Below are 26,562 nucleotides of genomic sequence, written 5' to 3' on the forward strand. Positions count from 1 at the left end.
AAATGTCTGAGTATCTTATTTGAAATATTACATACACCTTTTTAAGTTTTTCTACTATTTATGATATTCTTAAAAATGCTGTGTATTCCTTTGTATTAAAGTTATTTATTGATTAATTTAATAAATAAATTTTACTGCATATGACAATATTGCAGGCACTAGAGAAACCAAGATAAATAGTTTTAAGGAAGAATGTTTCTGTATGAATCAGCAGCTTCTTGTGGGATATACATCGTATATTCCTCAGCTTCTTTCTACATTGACCATTCTTTCATGTTTTAGATAATAAGAATGTGTGGTATATTATTCATCCTCTTAAAAGAACATATTATTAGGTACATATGAATGTCTGCTTAAAGAAAATATGCTATTGAAATAACTTGAGCTACCTTAAGTAATTGAGACTCTTTTTCTTTATTTAAACAACAACAACAACAAAAATGATTAGAGCTTTGGTAAGTCTAGGCTGTTCAGACCATTGTCTCCTGACTCATAGCAGAATACATATGTCAGATTTGCAATAGGAAGGTGTGGGATGAACAAGTATTTCCCTGGGTGCTTTGAGTTAAAAGTGATTTCTGCCCACTGCTGTGTCATGAAAACATCCTTTCGGATTCATCAGGAAATAACGGGGCCTCTAAAATCCTCTGCAGATTCTTTACATTTTGCATACATTTAAAGTACTATGTTCCTTTAAAACACAGTGACACACAATAATACATTCACCCAGATTTTCAAGTATATTGGATGTGCATAACATTACATGGTCAAATTCTTACATGGGTTAAATGGGTTTAAATATAAACTGTGCATGGCGATCTCAAGTGGTAGTCTCTTAATAAACATCAGATACTTTTTATTGCTGCCCTCCTTTATTTCAGTAACATTTTAATTAATTCACATGATTGAATAAATGTACATTGAGACTTGTTTCCTAATGAGGGCGCATTTAGAGGAAAGGTTTTGCATCATTCTGATATCCTGTGGGTAATTATATTCTAATTATATGGTCAGGGGAAAAGAGTCTATAACACAGTCCTGATATTGTTTGTTGGACCCAATTAATTACATGCACATAATGAAAGTTCATGATAAGGTTGACTGGCGGTTAGTGTAAAATTTTAAGTCAATTGAATCTTAGCCTAATGTGAGTACAGAATTGGACTTTAACCTGGTTAGAAAGTGCTTTGGTGTGAGATCAGTGGATATTTAGAGGGACAAAGGATGAGAACAAATTTCATTTTCACTTATTTGTTTTTTTTTAATTTAAGGTCTTTTCCAAGATTGATGAAAATGAAAATTTAGCAGCCTAATGATTTAATTCTAAATATTAGTATCAATATTATCTCATTACCTACAGTGATTTTTGGAAAGCAGCAGCACACTAAGGATACAACAATACATTTCTAGAATGGGTTCATGTACTTCTTGAGCGCTAGAATATCCATACCAGGAAGTATTGTTGATTAATTTTATGAAATTAAAATTCAGGAGGTATTAATCTATTATACTAGATTTTTTTTCCAGGGTGATTTAAAAAAATTCAAACCACTGACTCCACTCAGACCTCTGTCTCAAACATTCACAAATACATTCAAATGTACATATGCATAACTCATAAATAGACATCTATTAATCATTTGTATGTAAACTATGAGTGCTAAAGACTGATTAAAAAAGAATAAGCCAGTAAGCATGTACATTTCACTTTGAAATGTGCTTTGAAAAAGTTTGAATCTGATGTTTAAGAAATTTGCAATACATCAAACATCAAACTGAAGCCGCGTACTAAACATCAGCTCCATCCCTCCCTTGCTCAATGCCATCATTCCCTTTGCTCGGATCTTGGAAAGAGTCTTCAGGATGGAGAACAATGGAGGATTTTCTATTCCTTCTTTTCTTCTAAGCCTCCCTCTCCCTTCTTCTCCATTGCTTTCTCTCTTCTGTCTCTCCTCTCCCCTCCTGCATCTTCCCTTCTTCCACTGTATTCTAATCGCCGTAGCACAGATAGTTCATTTGAAAATATAAGTCTGTTGGTTCCCATCTCCTCCTTAGCAATAAAAATAGTTCCAGATGAAGAAAGTGCAATCAGTGTTTTCTGGCTGAGCTCTAAGGAGGCAGTGAAACTAAGGGGATCATTTTGGTTCTAAAGTTAGTAAGTTACCATGTTATTAAGAATTTAAATATGCCAGGCATCCTTTTAATCCCAAGGTTGGTATAGTTATGATACTCACTGTACACTTGAGGAAAGTGAAGTTTAGAGAGATTAAGAAATTAACCTAAAGTCACACAACATGCAAGTGGCTGAAGCGATATCTGCCTTACCCCAAATCCCGTGTTCTAAACCTATTTCTAATGTTTATGCCGCAGTCCCCAACAATTGGGTAAAATACATTTAGGGGATCTAGACCATATTTCAAAAAAGAATGGGAAGAAAAACAATGGAGTAAAAGTAGATTAGAAGTGAAGAGAGGGGAGAATAGAATATATCAGAGAGTGGGGCACACAGGGTATGTCTTCTTTGTGAAATTATTTAGAACTATGTAAATACACACACATTCCTATCCTGGAGCAGAGCTAAAAAAAAAAAATTGAAGAAGCTTTTTTTCAATCATATTGGCTTCTGATGATGTTAGGATAACATTTCTAATGGCTTAATTTCACTAGCTATTCAGTAGGTAAAACAATAAATAGTAACATTAGAGAGGATTTTAGTGATTCTGGCTGATGGCTTTTATATGTAGAAATCTATGTTTGAAATCATTTGGCTAGCTCCATAAAAAGACAGTTTTAACATTTTCACTGAAAACATTTGCTGCCCCGAAAGTTTCCCAATGTCCGTCGCCCGGGTGCACCTCCCTGAAGGCTCTGTGTGCTCCCTTCTGGACACAGCTGTGCACACGTCCTGAGGGAGCCGGTCAGGAGGGAGCCTCGCTCTCCCTCCTCTTCCACATCCCCTGACCAAAACTCTGCAAACACGCATAAATCACCACATTTACAGAAGTAAAATAGAATATTTTTCTGAGCGATTACAAGGGTAGTAAAGTCATCTCAGGCACAAATCTTTTTACCATTCAATTTAAGTGGGTGCAAGCTTAAAAACTGGGCTCCAGCGAGAAGTGGTTAGGCAAGGGCCCCTTGGTAAGATTATAATGTGTATTTTCTAACATATTTTATTTTTGTTGGTTATACTTGATTAGATATGTCAGAGTGCCACTGGAAAAGTAAAACATTTTGTAATTTTTCTAAATGAGCTGTATGCCATACACTGAAATAATCATTGATTAAAGATGTTAATAAAGACAGTGACAGTGGTAGTACAATTATTTTGATTTCACTTGTTTTTAAAATTTGTGTTGTGTGCATATGTTCTCCATCCTGAAGACTCTTTTCCGGATCTGCAAAATCAGAAAAGGTTAAACAACTTGCGAAGCTGGGATGTGGAAGTAAAGTTCATAGAAATAAAAAACGTGTTTGGTTTCTATACCTCAGCATTGTCATTGATGCATTTTATTATCATCTGTGAGCAAAGAACAAGTTGGCCTGAGGCTGAGGAGTGTCCCATTGTAGGAAGGCGGTTGTTCTTTTCCCGAACCTGTTATTCTCCCTGTCTCTCTCTTCTTTGATGCCAGAGGTACCTGATTGTATGTAAGAAAAAGAAACTATTGAAAATAGGGTGTTATGTGTTTTTTTTTTTTGGCCTATTTAACTTACCACTGTACTGAAGTTATTCTGTTCAATTAATCCATATTGATATCAAGCTAATTCTGTCAAGCGTAACAGAGAGACATTGTGGTTACTGCATGCTTTGCTGTGTTCTACACCTTTTTAAATTATTTACTTTCCAAATCACTTAAAAAAATAGAGACACAGGAATACAAGGGAAATGATGAATCTGTTCAGGAGGGAGCCTCACAAACAGACTTAAACATTTTTATTGTTGTTGAACCTGCTGTTGTTTGAATTAAATAAAGCCTGGGACATAAAAGGCACTCTATTTGGATTCTGTCACTAACTTTATCTTAGGTTAGTCATCAAATCTTTCTGATTCTTAGTTTCCTATTCTGAGAAATGGAGTAAATATCAGTTTAGTGGAAGAATTAAATGAAATAAAAAACCTGAAAGCAAATTTGTTAAAAATAGGAACATTCTTATATAGGTATGAGATATAATTCTGTTAATTTTACTTTAGTCTTGAAATAACTGATGACCCTTTTAATGTGAGTACTATTCTCTTATTATATTTTTAACTAAGTCAAAGCTTAATAATCTCTCCAGCAAAGATTTTTCTTTGTCCTGTGACAATTTGGATTAAATTGTCAATTTAAAATGATTACATGTTAGAAAATATGAAGACAAGAGATATCTCAATACTTTAGAATAATAGGATTTTTAAAAATTCTTGGATATTAGGTTGAACTTAACAAGTGCCCTGAAGGCAAATGCATCTTTTAAACTAATTATCTGTACTGTGTATTCTATTTAATATTAAAATGATACTGATTAAATAAAATCAATCACATTCCTCTCTAGTCACACCTCACATTTGATTAAATACAAACATACAGTTCCTGTATTAATTCTGATTAAAAATATATTACATTTAGAATTATACACTCATGGTAATTTTAAAAAAGCTAAAACATTTACTCTGCTCATCTTGATATTTTAAAATCATATACAGAAGAATAAAAATGAAGTAATATAATAGCTGAATTAGTTTCCTAACAAGTTGCTTCTTTTTCAATTTACCTAGATATCATGGTTTTCTTATTGTAACTCAGGGAGAAGAGAGTGATGGGCATGTAATTTAATATACATTGCTCATAGATCTTAATTGCAAGTGAGCTCAAATAGAGTTTCATCACCCTTATTCTTGGAGTGGATTTCTAGTGTTGCTGTCAAACAGAGTCTGAGTGTTGCTAAAGAAACTTCTCAAAGCTGGTGGCTTTCTGTCTGACTTATTTTTGACTTCTAGCCAGGCTGAGCCCTCCATTTTGCTTGATCCTGTTACTCATCCTTAGCCAACTGCTTTCCCATTCTCAGAGAAGTAGTGACAAACTCTTTACTATTTCACTACTTTCTTCATCTCTCTCCTCTCTCTGCCAGCCTCATTTGCTCTCAGTAGATAACCCACATTCCCATTGCTCTAGAACAGCGGTTCTCAACCTGTGGGTCGCGACCCCTTTGGTGGTCGAACTACCCTTTCACAGGGGTCGCCTAAGACCATCCTGCATATCAGATATTTACACTACGATTCATAACAGTAGCAACATTACAGTTATGAAGTAGCAACGAAAATAATTTTATGGTTGGGTCACAACATGAGGAACTGTATTTAAAGGGCCAGAAGGGTGAGAACCACTGGACTAGAGGTTCGGGTGTGATGAGGTGAAATGGAGAAAAACAATGGGATAGTGTAAAAAGATGTTGGAAGTGGCAACTAGGGCTCAATTTCATCCCTTGGTATATTTTGGGAGGGTGGTGATGCCTTAAAATGAAATTTTTATCATCCAACATGGCATAGTCTTTGCTTTATCTTTAAAATGTCTTTCATAGTTTACTGGGGGGGAGGGTTGGTGTTTGAGGTGGGTGGATAGGGTCTATTTGAAATTCTTGCATTGGACTTGGTTGTTATTCTGACAACTATAATCTTTTCCCATGTCTTTTCCTTGCCTTGTTCTGTGCAGACATATGTATAGTTAATATAGACTCTTCCCAAGGTGGCATGCATCTGTGACTTATGCCCTGAAGGTCACTTGATGGGTGTCTTAGTTTGGTTGCTTGAGAGTCTCCAGGACTCTTCCTGGTCCATGGCACTGGATAGGTAAGGACTCATAGGCTAAGGCAATTAATATGGATTTGAAGGACAACAAACATTTATATATTATAATAGAGATGGGAGTATGCATTCATGTCTTAAAAGTGTTTATTCAGATCTAAGCTTCAAACAAAAGCTGAGAAAGGAGAGTAGCAGGCTGACAAGTTGAAACTAGGACAAATATTTTCCCCACCACCCATTGCCTGATGTGTATGTAGATGGACTTGGACTCCTTAAGTCAAGAATATTACTCAAATCAGAAAGCTTTCAATGAAAGTTCTTCAAACCTTTTGAGAAGTAACAACAGTCACTTCCACAGGGTTCTCTTGTTAATGGAATATTTAAACCAAGTTTATCCTCCAGTTGATCCTTCTTTTGTATTCCTGGACACCTTACTTTTCTCTAGGACGGTCCTAGACCCTTTCTCCTTCTGTTTCACTTTTGGGTGCATTGGATCCTTCTAATCCATCCGTATACTGAGCAGCTGTGAAGCCCTGTAAGGCCTCATTTACATCAGGAATACCTATTTATTCTTTTGGTTCTTGCTGTTGCTCTGAAGTTCTATCTGGTAAGAATATCAACTAATAACTGTGTACTGAGATTTTTCAGACCTATTTTGGGGCTCTATTCAAAGTCTTCCTCATATAGCTTGTTGGTCCTGGGGAGGAAAATGGAATATACTTCCCACTCCCTCTTTTTTAGGGTCACTTGGCTTTTTAAAAATAAATATATGTTTTATTGATTTTAGAAAGAAAGGGAGAGGTAGAGAGAGAATAGAAACATCAATGATGAGAAAGAATCAAGCAACTGCCTCCTGAATGCCCCACACTGGGTGGGGATCGAGCCAGCAACCCGGGCTTGTGTCCTGACCAGGAATCAAACCGTGACCTTCTGGTTCATAGATTGATGCTCAACCAACTGAGCCATCACAGCCGGGCAGAACTCCTAGCTTCTAATCCAAGTTTCCTACTCTCCTACCCCACCCCCCACCACACGCACTATTGGAAACCTTTATCTCATATTATGAGTGTCTATTCTTCCAATTTTGTTCTAAGTCCCACAGGACACATGCTTTTGGAATTCAGTAACCTTTGGTCTGTTTCTTGCCAGAAGCAAACCTTTCTAATGTGATTCAGAAAAGGAGGGGTGGTGGTCATTGAGGATACACTCTCATGAAAACTAGCTTCAGTGTATTCAACCTCATTAAAAAAAATTACTCTCAAGAAAAATCTTGCTTCTTATTTTACTGATTATATTTTTGTTTTTACTGATTAATAATTTTTTTCTTACTTCCAGAGAATCACAAAATCAAAACAACAGCATAAACTATATCTACATAAAAAAGACACTGAGTATTTTTAAGAAGGAATGAGAGTTGGAGTGGAAAATGGAAAAGGGGTCTGGGTAAACAGGCAACTTCAAGAATGAGTTGGGATTGTTTATAAAAGATAATGGAACCGGAGATGAGTTCTTATTCTAAAATACATCAGTGTTGTTGCAGAGAAGTTGGTGAAGCTGGCCAATGATGTTGGTCAGTCTACTTTGAGTGGATGAAATTCTATTTGGGATAAGTGATTCTACAATCTGACTCTGTATTAGAGCATTCCTTATTTTGTGAAAAGATAATTATTTAGTGAATGAATGTAAGCAGACAGATTATGACAACAAATGTATTTCATGTTTATTATTTTTTTTTCCACAGGAGAATAGTTGTATAAGAAACTTCATTGATGTTTGTTTTCAGTTTGACTTTTGTTCCAGCTTTAATATGAATTTCTCTTTTTCAACAGAATCTGCCCACGTCAGGAGTTTCAGTCCCTGAGGTGAGTAAGCAGAAAAGGTTTTCACACTTGCAGTTAGGGGTCTTTCATACACCTTGTATTGTTAAAAAGATTGTGGCTTGTGTCAGTGACCTGTTAATATTAATTTATATATTTTATTTTTTCTCATATCCTCGGGGATCTTTAGATTTTCATGATGGGATAGACAGGAAGCATTTTCAATCTACATCTGTGACAAACATTAGATAAGCAAGTAGTTATGTGAAACAAAGTATACCATACAGAGAAAAAGAAAGGTCATGTTGCAAAGAATTTTGACCAAGGTATAAAAGTAGCAGGATTCTTATTTGTCCAGTTAAAATATAAATACCTTGCAGAAAACCTAATGCAAATCCTCTGAGCCATTAAAACACAGCTTTCAATGATAACGTGTTGAGAAACTTGTTCATTTGCAGTGCCCATCCCTTTATTTTGTAAAATTATTTTATTTAGTTTTTTGCAACACCATTCATCCCCTCAATGCCTTCTTCTCCCTGCCCCCTCCACTACACTGTTGTCTATATCTTTGAGTTCTCTCTCCTTTTTTTTTTTGGTTGGGGGGGTTGGGGGGGAGGGGTTGAGCAAAAGAAAAAAGGGGGGAAAAAGACGTGCTCATCCCTTTAAAACAGTACACCTGCATGAATTATTTAGCATGTGACATCGCATGGAAAGCTATGCTAATAAAAAGTAGTCACAGAATAAATGACTTGTTTTGAAAATAAGTGCAGGCGTTGCCACATTTATTTTTAGTGAAGTACTAGCTTTGCCTTTGCATTAATGCAGCAAAGCCTCCACGTGTTCTGTGACAAAATCCTGTTCAGTTGTTACTATCTCTGAAGGATATGCTCGAATGGTATTGTTCCCATACAATTACAGTTTCCATCCGCTTCTTAGGAAAATATTAGTTATCGCATGTGAGTATAATATATTAGAGTATGAATTTATTTAGAAGATAACATATTTGCACAAAAAAATGTAATCACCTCTTTCTACTCCTCCCTAAAATGTATTCTAAAAGGTGGAGATGTCCTCATGGAGACTTTAAAAAATTTTATTTTCTAACTGGAGATATTACTTGAAAATATACTTGGAGATATGCTTGAAATATGTTTCTGATCTACAAGAAATATGAAACTGCTTTAAGTTGTTTAAGTTAGTTGATACCATTATGATAATTGTTATAAAAGAGATATGTTAAACTACATACTCAAGTAACAAAGGTATTAGAAAAATGTATCTTGTGGTCTAATTATTTAAGCATAAAAGAATGAATTTTATCTGTTTAGGTCCTAGAGTTTGCTTTTACCCCTATTGTAGCCTATCAAGTGAACGTAGGCACTGTATTTAAAATTTAAAGTTTTTTCTTTAGATTTGTTAATTTCCAAAGCCTCTCATTCAACCATATAATGTATATCATATAGTTTGAATAAATGAACCAGAATTGCTGTTTTCATAATAGGCTTTTAAAAAATTTGTTTAAAAAGTTTTCTGCTATAAAGTTTTAAAAAATCTTCACACACGGCTTTCTTTTTCTTTTAACATATTTTCAGAGAGAGAGAGAGAGAGAGAGAGAGAGAGAGAGAGAGAGAGACAGAAAGCCTAATGTACTATCAGGAACAATTGCTTAATTGCTTATTGGTTAACTGAAAATGTGTTTAAAGTTTATACAGAAAGATATATGCATACCTTTAACATTTTACTTATAATATGTAAATAAATATTCATTGGCTACACTTTTGACAAGCTATGAGAGCATAGCCACTGTTTGGAAAATGGCATGGTTTTTCTTGCATCTATCACAGTCTTCACACCCATAAGTTTCAATTATCAATTAAAATTTTTATTGAATTTATTAGTTAATAAAATTATATAGGTTTCAGGTGTACAATTATATAATACATCATCTGTATATTGTGTTGTGGGTTTATCACTCTAAATCAAGTCTCCTTCCATCACCATTCATCCCCCCTTTACCCTTTTCTATCTCCCTGTTCCTGCTCTCCCTCTAGCATCACCATAGTATTATCTTTGTCATGAGTCTTTCTTTTCTAAAGTAAAACAAAAGTGATCCTATTTTGTTTAAAGATATTCAAATATTAATGAAAGCAATTGTTTTCAATTTTTTCATTGTTTTAGAGTATAACAAACAGTCAAGGATATCTGTGGATCAATTTGTAGTAAATAACAACCTTAATGTTGATTAGTAATTCTCCATGCTTTTACAGTCATTATGCCCAAACTCAACTTGACTAATACACACACACACACACACACACACACACACACACACACACACACACACACACATATACACACACCCCTTGTTAGTCTGTCTTTTCAAAGCATACAAGTTTATTTTCATAGACCAACCCATTTTATACACACAATTCAATGGCTTGAGTAATAATTAAGTTATACAGTTACAATGACAAGATAACATCTACTTGGAACTGGAATAAACAGATTGGTTAATACTCAGGAATGACTATGTTGACCATTTAACTCAACTGATAGAGATGATGAATGTACAGAGAGAAGAGTCCTGCCCCCTCTTTTAACCTTCGGCTTACTGTGGCTTCAATTAGTATGGTTACAAAGGGAATGAGCGTGAGTGAATTTCAGGCACATACATACACTTTGTTTTATAATGGCACTACCATTTGCCAGTAAGCAGCCCAAATTACATGATTTTGGCATCAGCCTTCACAGAGCCCATTTTTATCTGTTATGACCCAAGCCGCATACCTGTTTTAAACTTACTGATGACATATAACACTATGTTTTATATTTGAAAAATGACTGCCATGTATCGACTGCCAATTTTATGCCAGTACTTCACATTCTCTCAGTTTATCATCACATGAAACTTTTCATTTTATAGACGTGTTAAATGGTGAGTTAGAGAAAGTAAATAACTTGCCCCAGGATTCAGAGAATTTGCCATTTTTGAAATGAAATCGTTTCTCTGGGCAGAGAAATGTTCAAATCCCACAGAAGGGTCACAGTAATCAAAGGTACAGCTTGGCCTTTCAGTAAGCTGGTTTCTTGGAGATCATAACCCTTATAAGTCCCAATGACATGGTGACACTTCTGTGTCGGGGAGATTTTTATATTATGACTATCCAAGGGTCACCTTGGGTGAAAATTCTAGAGTTTCTGGGCAATTCTTGCGGCCCAGCTCTAGTGGCCGAAAGGGCTGAGTCTCCATTCAGTCAAGTGGTGCAACAGCAGAGAAAGTGAGTTGCAGGATTTCTTTGAAGGAGGCTGTTGGCAGCCAAGCAGCCCCTCCCCTTCTCTGTGGCTTTGTACCAATGGAGGTGCTTTGCTGCTGCCTGTTGCTCATGCTGAGATTGGACAAAAAGAAGAAAACCCTATGCTCCAGGTAATCATCATTTGCTGCTTGCAGCTTGTGAATGATCGATCCCAGCAGGCTGATAGTGGTAAACATCCCTTTTGTGAAAGCAGTTTTCGGCCATGAACAAATACGAAAAACATCTGAGAATCAGCATGAGACGGACAAAGATTTTTTAGAGCACATATTTAAAGTGAGGTCTTTTTTTTTTTAAATCTGATTTGTTTCATCGTTCTGTACTCTGTGAATGGTCTTTGTAGCTTTTCTTCTGCGTGCATTATGGTGATTATTCTTCGGAGTTCTAATACAATAAATTCCCCAGTTAAGATCTCTTGTGCTACTTGTAGAGTCCAAGGATCACAAAACATTGAATTTTGTATTTATAATGTCTACATAGCAAACACAAATGATTGATATTTGAAAATGCTGAAATATCAATAGTTATGTTTTATATGTAGTTATACGTTCTATATTCCTTCATATTTTGGGGGTTAGAGTGGCTCTTTTCAGTGTTTGAATAACTTCTATCGATTACAGCAATAATTGTCCAGCTCTTTTTATATCTGGGATAATTTATCTGGCATAACAAAATTTGTCTTAATTATAACCAATTTATTTTGTTATTTAAGGCCCCAAAACTGAAAACAAAATCCTGAAGGTGGAGTGATGAACACTGCCCCCTATTATCAGAGAGCTATTTTATTCTGAACAGTGATGCACAATAATGTCCGTGAACTCTCCCTGACAGTTTTTAATAACTGCAACAGTGGGTGTAACTCAGATATCCCAATAGAGCTCTGAGAGTCAGGGTTAACTAACCCTCAAAACAGACCAGTGAGATGTTTGTGGACAGCAGATTTTAAAACATGCCTTTCCCCACCCTTTCCTGCCCCTCATATAAAATAGGAGAGAAGTAAATATTTTCTCAGTGGAAATATGAAAAGTATCCAACTACCATCCTGTTAGTTTACGCTGCTTAAATAAAATATACCGAATATCGCAGAGAGAGTTCTACAAAATTTGGAAATAAACATAAAACAAATAAGTATAATAAAAAGAAAGCCCTGGGGAAAATTAAATGGTTCTGAGTCTCTTCTGTTGTAAAATTTTCAGCTTGATTAATTCCACAAATTCAATGCAGTAAGCATTTTTCCCCAAACAAAGAAACCACTTGGTCTTCTGAGTATGTATGTGTGTAAACAAATGTTTAACACTTTAGTATTGTCTAGATCCGTGGTCGGCAAACCGCGGCTCGCGAGCCACATGCGGCTCTTTGGCCCCTTGAGTGTGGCTCTTCCGAAGCCTAGGAGTACCCTAATTAAGTTAATAACAATGTACCTACCTATATAGTTTAAGTTTAAAAAATTTGGCTCTCAAAAGAAATTTCAATCATTGTACTGTTGATATTTGGCTCTGTTGACTAATGAGTTTGCCGACCACTGGTCTAGATGACACACTGAAAATTTTTAAACTTGTTATATTCCTCTTTCTTGTAATTGTAGATCGCAAAAATGAAATTTTATTGATTGAAAATTTAATTTAGGTTTTTTAAAATTTGTTCATATACATTGTGGGAGCAAAAGTAGGTTTACAGTTGTGAGTATACGAAACAGAGTTTATTCTGGTATTATTTATTATTGCATTAATTTCTACGCAAACAACTATAAACCTGCTTTTTCCCCACCCTGTATTTTATAATTGTTGCAACAAAGCATTTGTTTAGTCTTAGCCACAGTTTACTCAGAGGGATGATGCCCTGGAGAGACATCAAGCCACTTAATCAACTGCTATGTGCTAGTTGGAGATTCTTACCACGAAGAAATTCCCCTAACTCTGTGCACAGCCAAGGATAAAATAATGCTAATAGATGGTACGGTAGCTCTTTACAGACATACATGTCTTAACTTTCCAGAACTACATATATAAATAGCAAGGTCACAAATATCTACTTCCAATGAGACAAGCCAACTCAAATTATATTTAATTCCCATAACCTAAGTACTTTAGAAATTAAATGACAATTGCTGGGTTATATGGCAAAATATAAGTTATAAAGGTATGCTAGAATATAAGATACTTAAGTATATCTTTCACATTATAGATATTTATATAGTATTTGTTATCGTGTTTTATTAACCTGTATGTAAGAACCTGGGAAGAAGCTATTCCCGTATTTACTCATAGTATTCCATTTTTGAACTTTTAGCACAACCTGTAGATTTTCAAATATAAACGTTGAGCTTAACTTACCTAAACTGATGCTAATGTAACTATTTCCATATATGTGTGTGTGTGTGTGTGTGTGTGTGTGTGTTTGTGTGTGTGTGTTTGTGTGCGCGTATACACACACATTTGGAAATATAAGAAACACTTTGCATAATCGTAATATTGATGAACACGTTAAAGGCAGAACCACGCTCATTTTACATTATTCATAATACAGGCAGAGCATCAGGATGTTATACATTTTCTACTAATCCTTACACACTCTGAGAAATAGGAAGAATAAGTTCTCTAAGGTTGCATAATATTTAAGTAGTATTAATGGGATTCATCTCAGGCTTTTTTAATCCAAACCTCATCCTATAATTAACTCTTTCTATGCATTATACTCTTGACCATTTATGGACAAAATTGTAATTTATAATCTTATAAAGCATGATAAATCTTTATAATGTCAATATTTTGCCAGAAATTATGCTTATATATAAGTACATCATTTTCCAAAAAATTTGAATTTCAGGCATCCTTTTGTAACATACATTTTCAGCCACACAAAAATATATATGTAGTGTCTGTGCACCATGAAATTGCAAAGTAAATGATCTATCCTGATTAGCATTTATTTTGGTTCAAAACGTTTTCTAAGTTATCTGTCCCTGGTATATTTTAAAAGTTTTACCTTTAAGTCCACTTACAAACATATTCCTAAATTATAGAACTGGATAGTACTCTAAAAATAAATACAGAAACTAGGAAATATATATCTGAATAAGTGATAAAAAAGTGGCATTCAATCATTTAGGCACACATGGAAAACATTACTAATTGATCAGGACAATTTTTTTTTCTGAGCTTAGACATGGCCGAAGAATCTTTCTCAATATCATGCTTAAAGCACTTAATTTATTTTTGTTTTGATGTTAAAATTCATGTATTTCCCCATTTATCCTGACTTTTGGCAGGTACTGATCTAGGCTCTATTGTAGAAAAATGAAACACACAAAGTCCTTTCTCTCATGAAGCTTTTATCAAGTAGAGGAAGACCAGCATTAAATGAATGAAATTGATAACATTCCAGGTTGTATTAAATGACACCCACAAAGAAGCTAAAGGGAATAGAGAGCCATATCTGACATTTGACCAGAAACCCAAAGTAATTGAGGAGCAAGTTCAACAAATACACAAATAAGAGCTTTCTAGTACAGTGCAAAGTGATTGCAAGAGCCCTGAATTAAGAGCATGATCTTGTGGTCAAGGCACACTGAAGTGAGTGTAGCTGGAGTGGAAGGGATGAGTGTGGCTATTGTATAGAGAATTGATTATATGGAGGCAAAGTTGAAATCGAATTGATCCATTTGGTTATGGTTCCAATAGGCAAATAGCATAATGATGGCTTAACTCCTATAATGATGGAGGTGGTGACTTATTTTCAGGGGGCTAGACAGAAAATTTTTAAAAATATATACTTTTGGACCGTTTGGGGATTGATATGGATTTTAGACACCCATGTGGACAGATAGAAAGGGCATTTGTGTGTAGGTGTGTTAAGGTTCAAGAGAGAAATCTGAACAGGATAAACAAATTTGGAAGTCTTCACGATAGAATTGAAATCGAAAGCCTTGGATTCAATGAGGCTAACGTAGGGAGTGAGTGTAGATGGGGTTAAGTGTTAAGGACTGCCATGTTGAAGGAGGAACCAGCAAAAGAGACGATGAGGGCACAGTGGGTGAAGTAAGAAGAGAGCTAAGAGAGATGACCTGGAAGCCCAGTGAGACAAGCTTTCAATAGGAAAGATGATGTTAGTTCTGTCCATTGCTGCTTAAAGGTTGAGAAGATGAAGATTGATAAACAGGTGTGGCAATGAGAAGGTCATTGATAATTTTGCTATAAGCTGATTTGTAAATTAATGATGATCGCACTTATTGAGGTGAGCTGAAGAGAGAATAAGAGGAGAGGAAATAGAAAGAGAAGCGGATAACTACAGCAAACTTTTTTTTATTATGGTGAACAAAGAGATTCGATGGGATGGAATATGAGTTTTAAGGTTTATGCCATTCTTGATAGTAACTTCATAGTAGCTTAAAAGTCTATCATGAATTCATTTTCAATGTTGCCTTTATTTATAAGCATTATGTTTAGAGCTTGTTACTGAATATTTAATTCATAACCCTATATTATTTATATCTTTATCATTGTTTATGAAAAAATCAGCTTTAGTGTTTCTGAATAACTATTGATAGAATCATAAGTGGGCCCATAGAGATAATACACTTTGGTTTTCTTTCACATTCTTTCTTTAACTGATATTTTGATCATGCATCTCTCATTTATTAGTATATTGAGCCAGTTGAAAGTAACTGCTTTTGTATTAGTCACTAGTAATTTGGGCCCAAATTTGTAGCCATGAAAATCTATATGTTGCCCCTTCTAGTAAAATGATTCAACATTTTTTAAATAGATGTTTTTTATTACAGGAAAAACAAGCAACAGTGAAAAAGGAAAAGGTTGGTTCCCAGCAGCCAAACAAAGTGACTGACAAGAACAAAATGCAAAGAGCCAACTCAGTCACTGTGGATGGACAAGGCCTGCAGGTATGATTTTTTAAAGTATAAATTTTAGTATCTTTCATATTTGTTACTGCTGTGCTCTTCTTAGAGGGGCATATGTCAAGGTATCAACGCCATTTATTTAATGTGCAGAATAGCTCTGAAGATGTCTTCCGAAAAATCTTTATTAATTTATCAACACATCAGTTTTATAGCTGATTAACAGAGTGACATTCTGGTCAGATTAATCATTTATGATGTTATGTTCATTTAAGTATGTTTCACACTTGGCTAGGCACGTCTCAACAGGAAAGGAAAATATACATTGTTGTTTAAACAGTTTATGCTAGGCACTATAGTAATATTTTAGGTGTAGTAAGTGAATTTGCTTTATAACATATGAGATAAATATTATTCTTAATTTTCCTCAATGATAATATGATAAATATCATAATTATTTAATACTTTTGAAATGAGCATATTGGTGTTCAGAAGTCAAATTATGTTCAGGGCCTCACGGTTAGTCATTGGTAAAGCTGAGTTTTGAATGAGGATCATCTGAATTTATTATGTGTTTTAACTCTAAGGTACCCCATCTCATTGGCTACAGCATTTTAACAGGCATATAAATGCTAAATTCCTGACCACCTTTTTCTTCCATTTACTTTTGCAGATTTAAATAAAAATCATACATGTACTAGAATGATACCTTTTTTCCTCTCAGTTTCCTAAGATTTGAATAATCAGACCATACTTTACCCAGACTTTAAACTAAAATTAAATGTGTGTGCAGTATTTTAGAAGCTTTACACTGACATGTCAGTTTAAGTTGCATTTTTTATTCAAAAATAATTGTAACTATTCAATCTTATTCCAACTAAATAAGTCACATAAAAACAGTAGGCGATTAACGTTTTATGTCTATGAGTTTCATCCCACTAGCCAGACAATAACTTTTCACGCTTTCTGTGGCATATAAAAATATCAGGGAAAGTTGTCAAGAAGCAAAGTATAGACATCGGCCCTTATAAAACAGTGGCAAAAAATATAACTTAATGCAATCATCATTATAATATTTTGAATTTAAGAGTATTAGTTCATAATTAGGTAAAATAGACTGTTTCACATCAGTAGAATGTAGTAAAACATGATACACATAGGTATTAACAGAATTTTGGGGATAACATTTAAAAAGGTAAAATACTTAAATCTTGGATAGCTATTTCATGCAAAATGGTAAAATAATTCATTTTCGTGTGGTAATCAATTTTAAAGCAATAAAATATTTGTTTATCAGAAAAGGTAAATAGATGTACAAGAAAATTACTTTTTGTGAGTTTAAAAAAATTATATCATTAAAAATATTGAGTTGCTTTCCAGTTTGCATATAACTCAGTGACAGAGGAGATCTACACTGCTTAAAGAAGACTATTAATCATAGTTAAGCACATTCATCTTACTTCTTTCCAGCTAACCAGCATAATGATCAGGATTATTATTTCTAATTAGAGGAAGTAATAGATCATGTATAACCTTAGGATGAGTCTCATTAATTAACCCGAGTCCTAGGGGACTTCAAATAGAGGTGGTTAGGCACTCTGTCTTTGTCATCACCCACACCAGAGGTTTACTTTTAGTGCACATGATCAAGTTTAAGTGAAACTGCAACTTCTTAGCATGCAGGGGCTGTGAAGATACAGGTGACTATCCCCATGTGAACCAATAAGTAGAAAAACAGAACAATTGTTTAAAGTGTATTAAACAAAAGGTACCTTGTCCCTAATTTTTCTTTGAGAAACCTTTTCAAAAAAAGGATCACTTGAAGATCAAAAAAAATGTAGTTTGTAACATTCTTAACACAAGACAAAGAGGGGAACTTTATACTGAGATACCTAAAAGTAAACCAGTGTTGTCCCCACCACAATTGCTTCTCCCTCTTCCTACTCTTGCTTATTTGCAGTATCTCCTTCTTAAAATCAGCACCAGACTAAACTGTACAACACCTATGCACTATACACAACAATATGGTGTATGTATAACAATTAATTCCCTTTCTTTGATTGGTGTGTGTGTGTGTGTGTGTGTGTGTGTGTGTGTGTGTGTGTCCATTGTCTTTTTCCCACTTCGGGCTCAAGCCTGTTGGGTTATTTTATAATCAGTTCCTCATTGTCATTTTAACTCCCTCTCTGTTCAGGATAATTTGAGTATTACAACAACTTTGAGCATTACAACAACTTATAAAGTGAGTCCCTGTCTCCATACATATAATGCACTAGTTTATAAGTGATATGGGACAATGGAGAGAAAAAAGGTAAGGAGTGCCAGGACAGAGGGTTGGAGTTGTCTATAATTTTATGTAAGATGACTAGATTAGAAGTGAGACTTCAGGGACACCTCAAAAATGATTGACTCATGCAATTGAAAAGATGGAGAAGGAGCTCCGTGAGTAAGGTTTGGAGAGACATTTCTGATGCTGTTAGACATCTAAATGGAGGTGTCAAGTAGGCAGACAGATATGTGAATCTACAATTTAGGACAGAAGACAGATATGAATTTGAAAGTGAAAGGCATTTTGATGGAACTTAAAGCCATCATTTAAAATGAGATCACTAAGGGAAGGAGATTATATAGAGAGCAGTGGTTGACCTGGGATTCCAAATCAGCCTGCTCCTAAAGCCATGTCCTTTAATATTTACTGTATGAAATTGCCTCTCTATGTGAGTGAATATGACTTTATCCGATTAGCTCTATTCTCTATAGAGAATAATCTAGTATAAAATGTTTCCTTGTGAATTCTTTTCACACCTAATTTATAATTATTCTTCAAGATTTTAAGTACCACACATGCTCTAAAATATTCCTTCAATACTTTTTCCTGTTATTAGTATTTTCTAGATTACTCTACATTACCCAATCCTAATGTTTCTTAAAAACTGTTTTGAGAAGCATCAGATTCTGTAGAGATGCCTCAAGTCCAGTGGTAGGTAATGTGAGACTGAGAGTTCAGGGTAATTTTTTTAAACTTTAGACAGAGTAACTCACCTTTCATATGTTTTATATAATCTTCCACTTAAAATTACTTCAAATGCTATATAAATATTTACTTCCAAGATCAAATAGTTTTAGGATAACCAATTTTTAATATATTCATATTTTTGTCTTCACCCTCTCATTCTACCAAAATATTTAACAAAACAAATGTGATATTTTAGGATGGCAATAAATCAGTTTTTAAAATAACTGAGTTGTACATCTTATTTCACAATTATTGAGCAAAAAAGAGAAAACACTCATGGACATAGACCACAAATAATGTGTTGTAAAATTGTGCTCCTGAAACTTGTATAATTTCGTTAACCAGTGTCACCAAAAAAAATTCAATACAGAGAAAAAAAGTTAAACACATTAATCATAATTTTTGAAAGGAAAAATGAATTATTGTTCGAATATAAAATATCAACTTTTCATGTTAAAGCGTATATAAAATGTAGTTAGTTCAAAAAAGAATTGGTAAAGTTGAATATAAACTTGACATATTAGTGTTGTCTAATCCTAATTCCATTCAAGTTTCACCAATTGTCTCAGTAATGGCTTTTATAACAAAAGAAGCTAGTCTAGAATCACGTTATTATCTTGATTTTGAAGTTGTGTTATATTTATGTAAGAAAATGTTCTTGTTTGTTGGCAGTTCTAAAGTAAGCAAAAGTGATGAAAAATCATTTTGGCAACATACTCTGTAATTGTTCATGAAAAAAAGTTTCCACCATGTTTGCAAATTTTCTGTAAATTTGAAATTGTTTCAAAATACAAAACATAAAAAGATTATTGTAGATATTTCCATAAAAAATAATTCATGGAAATCAGATAAACTCACTTTCAGAAACTAAAAACTGTATTTCTTTAGTCTACTTAAATTCCTTTAAGTATACAAGATTTGCATCACAATACAAATGACCTCCCTTAGACTGAATTCTAGAAGTTAGTTCTTACCTGATTTAGACAGCTCTGGAAAACAAGATCTGGAATCAAATATATTGATTATACTAATTGAAATATCACATCTAATAACACCTACGTTTCCCCTTATCTCTCAGACTATTATTTTACATTACAAAAGGATTAACTGAAAAGTGCCAACATTTAATAATGAGAAAATAAAATAATGAGAATAAGATAACATGAAATACAGAGGCTATTCATACACTCTGAAATCAAGTTTCTTTTGTTATTCACTCAGGGACTAGAAATAATTACAAATTTGATGAAGGATGAAGTTTCTCTTCCTGGTTCCATCTGTATGCAGGTCTTTTCTCCTTTGGATCTTGTTTTTTTCATATCAATTACAGTTAGGTTCTGCAGAAATTAAGGGGGAGTAGAGAAGGAATAAACAAAATATAACAGTGATGCAGACAAAGTAATTTTTTTCTCTCTCTCATGTAAATGAACTCCAGAAGTAGGACCTTTAGAAGCAGGGCTAATAAGGCAGCTCCACATTTTCATCAGGTCTGGTTCTATCATTTCCAACCTCCACCTGTGATATCTTCAAGGTCACCTCCTTCTCAGTGATGGCTGCTGGTCCTCATGATATCAAATTCCATGCTGGCACCTGAGAAAGGTGGCTAGAAACTCTCACTCTTCCTTTATAAAGAGCATATATTGAGTTTCCATAGGACACTTCTGTACTGGTCAGCTCGGGCAGCCATAACAGAATGCCATAGGCTGGGTGGCTTAAACAACAGGCATTTACTTCTCACAGTTCTAGAGGCTGGAAAGTTAAAGGTCAAGGTGCTGGCAAGAGGCTGGAAAGTTAAAGGTCAAGGTGCTGGTACGTACATTCTGAGGTCTCTTCTCTTGGTTTATAGATGAAAGCTGTGATTAGAGTGGGTGACCTTACAAATTTACCCTTTGCCCAGCATTCTTTTATTAAGGATGAAGAGGAATATGAGAACTAAATAGCAATAGCAGATACTCTGCTATAAGATACTAATTCTTATTTCAGGACTAGGGGCCAAGTACACAGATTCGTGCACCTTGAAAGGAACTGTGGGCCAAGAGGCTGCGGTAGGCACAAGGGCGGGTCTCGGCCCCGCCCTGCCCCTCCAGCTGTGGCCCCTGGTCCCCTATCCCTGTCTGCCAGCAGCCCTGCTCCCTTCACCACTGCTCCCACACGCTGATGTCACTGGCCCTCTCGCACCCGCTGATGGTACGGAGCGATTGGGGTTGGTGCCAACAGCGGGTGTGAGCAGTGGCTGCTGCCCCGATCAACCCTCAGGAGCAGGGGAAGGTGGAGAAGCCCTCAGGGGCTATTAGGACTGGCATCCGGTGCCAGCAGTGGGTGCGAGTGGCGGCTCCAGCGCCGGCTGCCGGTGCAAGCTGGGCTGGCACTGGCAGCAGGTGTGAGTGCCGTGTGGGACCATGGCATGCAGGAGCAAAGAATTTTCATTAACCACCAGAGGCTCGCCCCTAAGACAGTGACCAATGCCCCACCTTGGTCTGGCGTCCCTGTTTGCCTGCTCTACCATCATGCCATGGCCGATGCTCATCATGTTCTGTGCACGCCCCCTGGTGGTCGGCGCATGTCATAGGGACCAGTTGCTTGGTTGTTTGGTTGTTCAGTTTTCCACTGTCTGGTCCATTTGCATATTAGCCTTTTATTACATAGAATTATTTTTTTTTAATTTTTTTATTGCTTAAAGTATTACATAGGGTATTACATATGTGTCCTTTTTCCTCCGCCCTTGACAATCCCCTGGCCTCCCCTACCCCCCAGTGTCTTATGTCCATTGGTTATGCTTATATGCATGCATACAAGTCCTTCGGTTGATCTCTTACCCCCTTCCCTCCTGCCCCACAACCCTCCCCGGCCTTCCCGCTGCAGTTTGACAATCTGTTTGAGGCAGCTCTGCCTCTGTATCTATTATTGTTCAAAAGTTTATAATGGTCTCTATTATCCATGAATGTGTGAGATCATGTGGTATTTTTCCTTCATTGACTGGCTTATTTCACTTAGCATAATGCTCTCCAGTTCCATCCATGCCGTTGCAAATGGTAAGAGTTCCTTCTTTTTTACAGCAGCATAGTATTCCATCGTGTAGATGTACCACAGTTTTCTAATCCATTCATCTACTGATGGGCACTTAGGCTGTTTCCAAATCTTAGCTATGGTGAATTGTGCTGCTATGAACATAGGGGTGCATAGATCCTTTCTGATTGGTGTTTCTGGTTTCTTGGGATATATTCCTAGAAGTGGGATCACAGGGTCAAATGGGAGTTCCATTTCCAGCTTTTTGAGGAAACTCCATACTGTCTTCCATAGTGGCTGCACCAGTCTGCATTCCCACCAGCAGTGCACAAGTGTTCCTTTTTCTCCACATCCTCTCCAGCACTTGTCGTTTGTTGATTTGTTGATGATAGCCAGTCTGACAGGTGTGAGATGGTACCTCATTGTTGTTTTGATTTGCATCTCTCGGATGATTAGTGACTTTGAGCATGTTTTCATATGTCTCTTGGCTTTCTGAATGTCCTCTTTTGAAAGGTGTCTATTTAGATCCTTTGCCCATTTTTTGATTGGATTGTTTATCTTCCTTTTGTTAAGTTGTATGAGTTCCCTATAAATTTTGGAGATTAGGCCCTTATCAGATATGACATTGGCAAATATGTTTTCCCACGCAGTGGGTTTTCTTGTTGTTTTGTTGATGGTTTCTTTTGTATCAGGACTGGCATCCGGTGCCAGGAGTGGGTGCGAGTGGTGGCTCCAGCGCCGGCTGCAGGTGCAAGCAGGGCTGGCACTGGCAGCAGGTGTGAGTGCCGTGTGGGACCATGGCATGCAGGAGCAAAGAATTTTCATTAACCACCAGAGGCTCGCCCCTAAGACAGTGACCAATGCCCCACCTTGGTCTGGCGTCCCTGTTTGCCTGCTCTACCATCATGCCATGGCCGATGCTCATCATGTTCTGTGCATGCCCCCTGGTGGTCAGCGCATGTCATAGGGACCAGTTGCTTGGTTGTTCGGTTGTTCAGTTGTTCCGCTGTCTGGTCCATTTGCATATTAGCCTTTTATTATATAGAATTGTTAATGAACACAGTAGTTGTTTATTTTTAACTTGTCAGAATTGAAAATGGCTCTATAATACTGGAGCTCTTTGGGTCTCCAACCTAAGAACGCTGCCTTTGGTCTACTGGTACCTCAGTTCACTCTGCTGGATTGGCATTTTTTTATTGTCACAAAGTTTACAGAATTTTAAAGCTTTCTGAATGATCATTGAAAGAGATGCCATATCTGCCTGGAACCTTGACATTTCTAGTATAACACCATTAAATGATCCCTTAATACCAGTCTTAATGGTGCTGATATTTAATCACCTATCACTTCTTAAATACAGGTTACATTAGATCAGGTGTTTTATCTGTTTACATCATTATCAAAAGGGGAGTATTCCACAGTGCCTGAGAACTTACAAATAAATATCTTAAGTTTGTGATGTTTTATCTTAATATAGTTTTATTTTGAAACCTAATTTCTTATAAGGGGGTATATAAGGAAAAGGTTGTTATTGGTTTTATTATTCCTATATTTCCATTTTGGGTATTTGATTATTGTATCTTGTAGAGTAGCACCATTCTTTCAAATTTTTTCTTTATCTAAATTCTGAACTACTTGATCTATTTATTTATTTATCCACTCATAAAAATGAGATTATTATTTTTTGTATTTTGAGGTTATCTACATATTGTAATTTATTCTAGTGTGATACTTATTTGATAAAAAATAATGATTTACATATTTAATTTACATATTTCAATAAATAAATATTTTTGAAAGGTTTTCTAAAACATATTTTCAAATACATTTCAAATATTCAACCCAGTGTGAATTTAATATCCTTATATAATAAAACCCTAATATGCAAATCAACCGAATAGTGGAATGACTGGTCGCTATGACACGCACTGACCACGAGGGGGCAGATGCTCAATGCAGGAGCTGCCCCCTGGTGGTCAGTGCACTCCCACATGGGGAGTGCTGCTCAGCCAGAAGCCGGGCTCACGACTGGTGAGCACAGCAGCGGTGGCAGGAGCCTCTCCAACCTCCACAGCAGCACTAAGGACACCTTGGGGGATGTCCACCTGCCGGTTTAGGCCTGAGGGGTCCAGGACTGTGAGAGGGCACAGACTGGACTGAGGCCCCCTCCCCCCTCCAGCCCTCCTCCCCAGTACAGGAATGTCATGCACCGGGCCTCTAGTAGTCTCTTATAATGGTAAGCTGAATGTGGAGTTTGGGGAGGATCATTACAATGTGTATTTGGGTTTAGATTTAATGATTTTCTCAAAATTTGTTTCTTTACCTTGAGATTCTCACCTCTACTTAAAAATAAGGAGTGAGAATTCAGATTAAATGCAGAAATCAACTAAAACCCACATCTGGTAGCATTGCTATTTTGCCTGTGAAAACTTTAGGAGTGGTATCTGATTTTATAACAGGAGGAGAAATAAAGGTGTGTTCAGTTTTTCATCATTTTGGCTTTTAGTCAGAGAAGAAAGGTATGTGTGACATTCTAGTAGCACCATGGCTTGATCTGCAGGCACTTCTATACGTTAATTGAATAAGCGCATTTACTAGTAGCTCAGGGAGACAAACAGGGAAGTTACTATAGATCCAGCTCATTCATCTCATCTTCCTACTGAATTAGAAACAACTCAGGAACAAAAAGCCTTGTCCTCTTTTCAAAGGAAAATAAAACAGAAACAGAATAAATTGTAATGAAAACTAGTTTGATAACAGTAGAGCAACTATGAATATCTTACACAACCTTCTCATACAGCAATGTGAAGATTGTAACATTTTTACCTTGCCCGTGGTCATTAGAAAAAACTCCATTTCACTTAAGAATGGGAGAGAAATGTGTTGGCAGAATTTTTCATCTTAGATTGATTGTTTAATCCAACAGGAAGGAAGGACATGCCATGGTTGTTTTTGTCATATTAAATATTTAAGGATACTTTCTAGGGTAGAAATAAAAACAAAGGACACTTTGTATCTATTTTGAAAATGTAAATGACCTAAAACTTTTCATCTTAATATTGAGAGGATTCCATTAGTTGTAAATGTTTATTATTAAAATACTGTTTTGTCAAACTGTATTTAAATGGGAGTTATATTGGTAGGGGTAAAATATTTTTAATATTTTACTTCTTAACATTGAAGTCATGTAAAATACAAGAGTTCTCCTTTACCATAGTATCAAAAATAATGTTACCCCCACCAATAAAGTGCTATCACTTTACCTGCGTTATTTCTCTTTGTGGGATATTTCACTCCTAAATATGCTTGTCTGTCTGTTTATTTATTGTCTGTTTCTCCACTAGAACATAAAATCCAGTAGGACAGGCACTTTTTCTGTTCCACCAAGAAATGAGAAGTGAAGAAAGCAGTGCAGGGCATTCTGTAGGGCAGTGATGGAGAACCTATGACACGCGTGTCAGAGGTGACATGTGAACTCATTTTTTGGGTTGATTTTTCTTTGTTAAATGGCATTTAAATATATAAAATAACTATCAAAAATATAAATCTTTGTTTTACTATGGTTGCAAATATCAAAAAATTTCTATATGTGACACGGCACCAGAGTTAAGTTAGGGTTTTTCAAAATGCTGACAGGCCAAGCTCAAAAGGTTTGCCATCACTGCTGTAGGGACATGGCCAATTTAATGGACTCCAGATTACCAAATAGTCCTGAATACCTGCACCTGTAGCCTCCAAGCAGGAAAACAAAGCTCTGCAGAAACATTATGTGAAATGGGACTTTTAGGCTGATAGGGGATTCAAACCATCTTATTCACAAATGGTTGGGAAGATGGATTCCACACATGGCACAAAGTGCAGGTCTTCCATAAAAGGAGGGTGCACTATAATATGATTATTTTTATTCTAATACTAGAGGCCCTGTGCACGGATTCGTGCACTGGTGGGGTCCCTCGGCCTGGCCTGGGCACTCTCACAATCCAGGACTCCTTGGGGGATATCGGACTGATCCCTACAGGCCGGGCCAAGGGATCTGTGCCCCGAGCCTCTATGATGCCTGTAAGATCTTTGGTTAATCTCTTCCTGCCTCCCCATGTGACACGGCACCAGAGTTAAGTTAGGGTTTTTCAAAATGCTGACAGGCCAAGCTCAAAAGGTTTGCCATCACTGCTGTAGGGACATGGCCAATTTAATGGACTCCAGATTACCAAATAGTCCTGAATACCTGCACCTGTAGCCTCCAAGCAGGAAAACAAAGCTCTGCAGAAACATTATGTGAAATGGGACTTTTAGGCTGATAGGGGATTCAAACCATCTTATTCACAAATGGTTGGGAAGATGGATTCCACACATGGCACAAAGTGCAGGTCTTCCATAAAAGGAGGGTGCACTATAATATGATTATTTTTATTCTAATACTAGAGGCCCTGTGCACGGATTTGTGCACTGGTGGGGTCCCTCGGCCTTGCCTGGGCCCTCTCACAATCCAGGACTCCTTGGGGGATATCGGACTGCCATTTCGGCCTGATCCCTACAGGCCGGGCCGAGGGATCTGTGCACCGAGCCTCTATGATGCCTGTAAGATCTTTGGTTAATCTCTTCCTGCCTCCCCGCCCCTTCCCTCTGAGATTGACCAGTCTGTTCCATGTTTCCATGAGTGTGAATTGAGTGTCTGCCCCCTGGTGTTCAGTGCATGTCATAGCTACCGGTCGAACAGTTGGCCAGTTGCTTAGGCTTTTATATATATAGATTTCCCCCTGGATATTCTACTGTATTCT

The 26,562-nt window shown here is 36.3% G+C and overlaps 1 protein-coding gene across 4 annotated transcripts in view; it reads left to right on the plus strand.

Moving 5' to 3' along the window:
* Positions 1-26,562, plus strand: part of DGKB (diacylglycerol kinase, beta 90kDa) — a 543,595-nt gene that overhangs the window by 178,378 nt on the left and 338,655 nt on the right. For all 4 annotated transcript variants that reach the window (XM_014544666.1, XM_014544667.1, XM_014544665.1 and 1 more), the window contains 2 exons: positions 7,612-7,644; positions 15,691-15,807. In XM_014544666.1, the coding sequence (XP_014400152.1) occupies positions 7,612-7,644; positions 15,691-15,807 (150 nt within the window). The remainder of the gene's footprint in view (positions 1-7,611; positions 7,645-15,690; positions 15,808-26,562) is intronic.

Source organism: Myotis brandtii, unplaced genomic scaffold, assembly GCF_000412655.1.
Source record: "Myotis brandtii unplaced genomic scaffold, ASM41265v1 scaffold374, whole genome shotgun sequence".
NCBI lineage: Eukaryota > Metazoa > Chordata > Mammalia > Chiroptera > Vespertilionidae > Myotis > Myotis brandtii.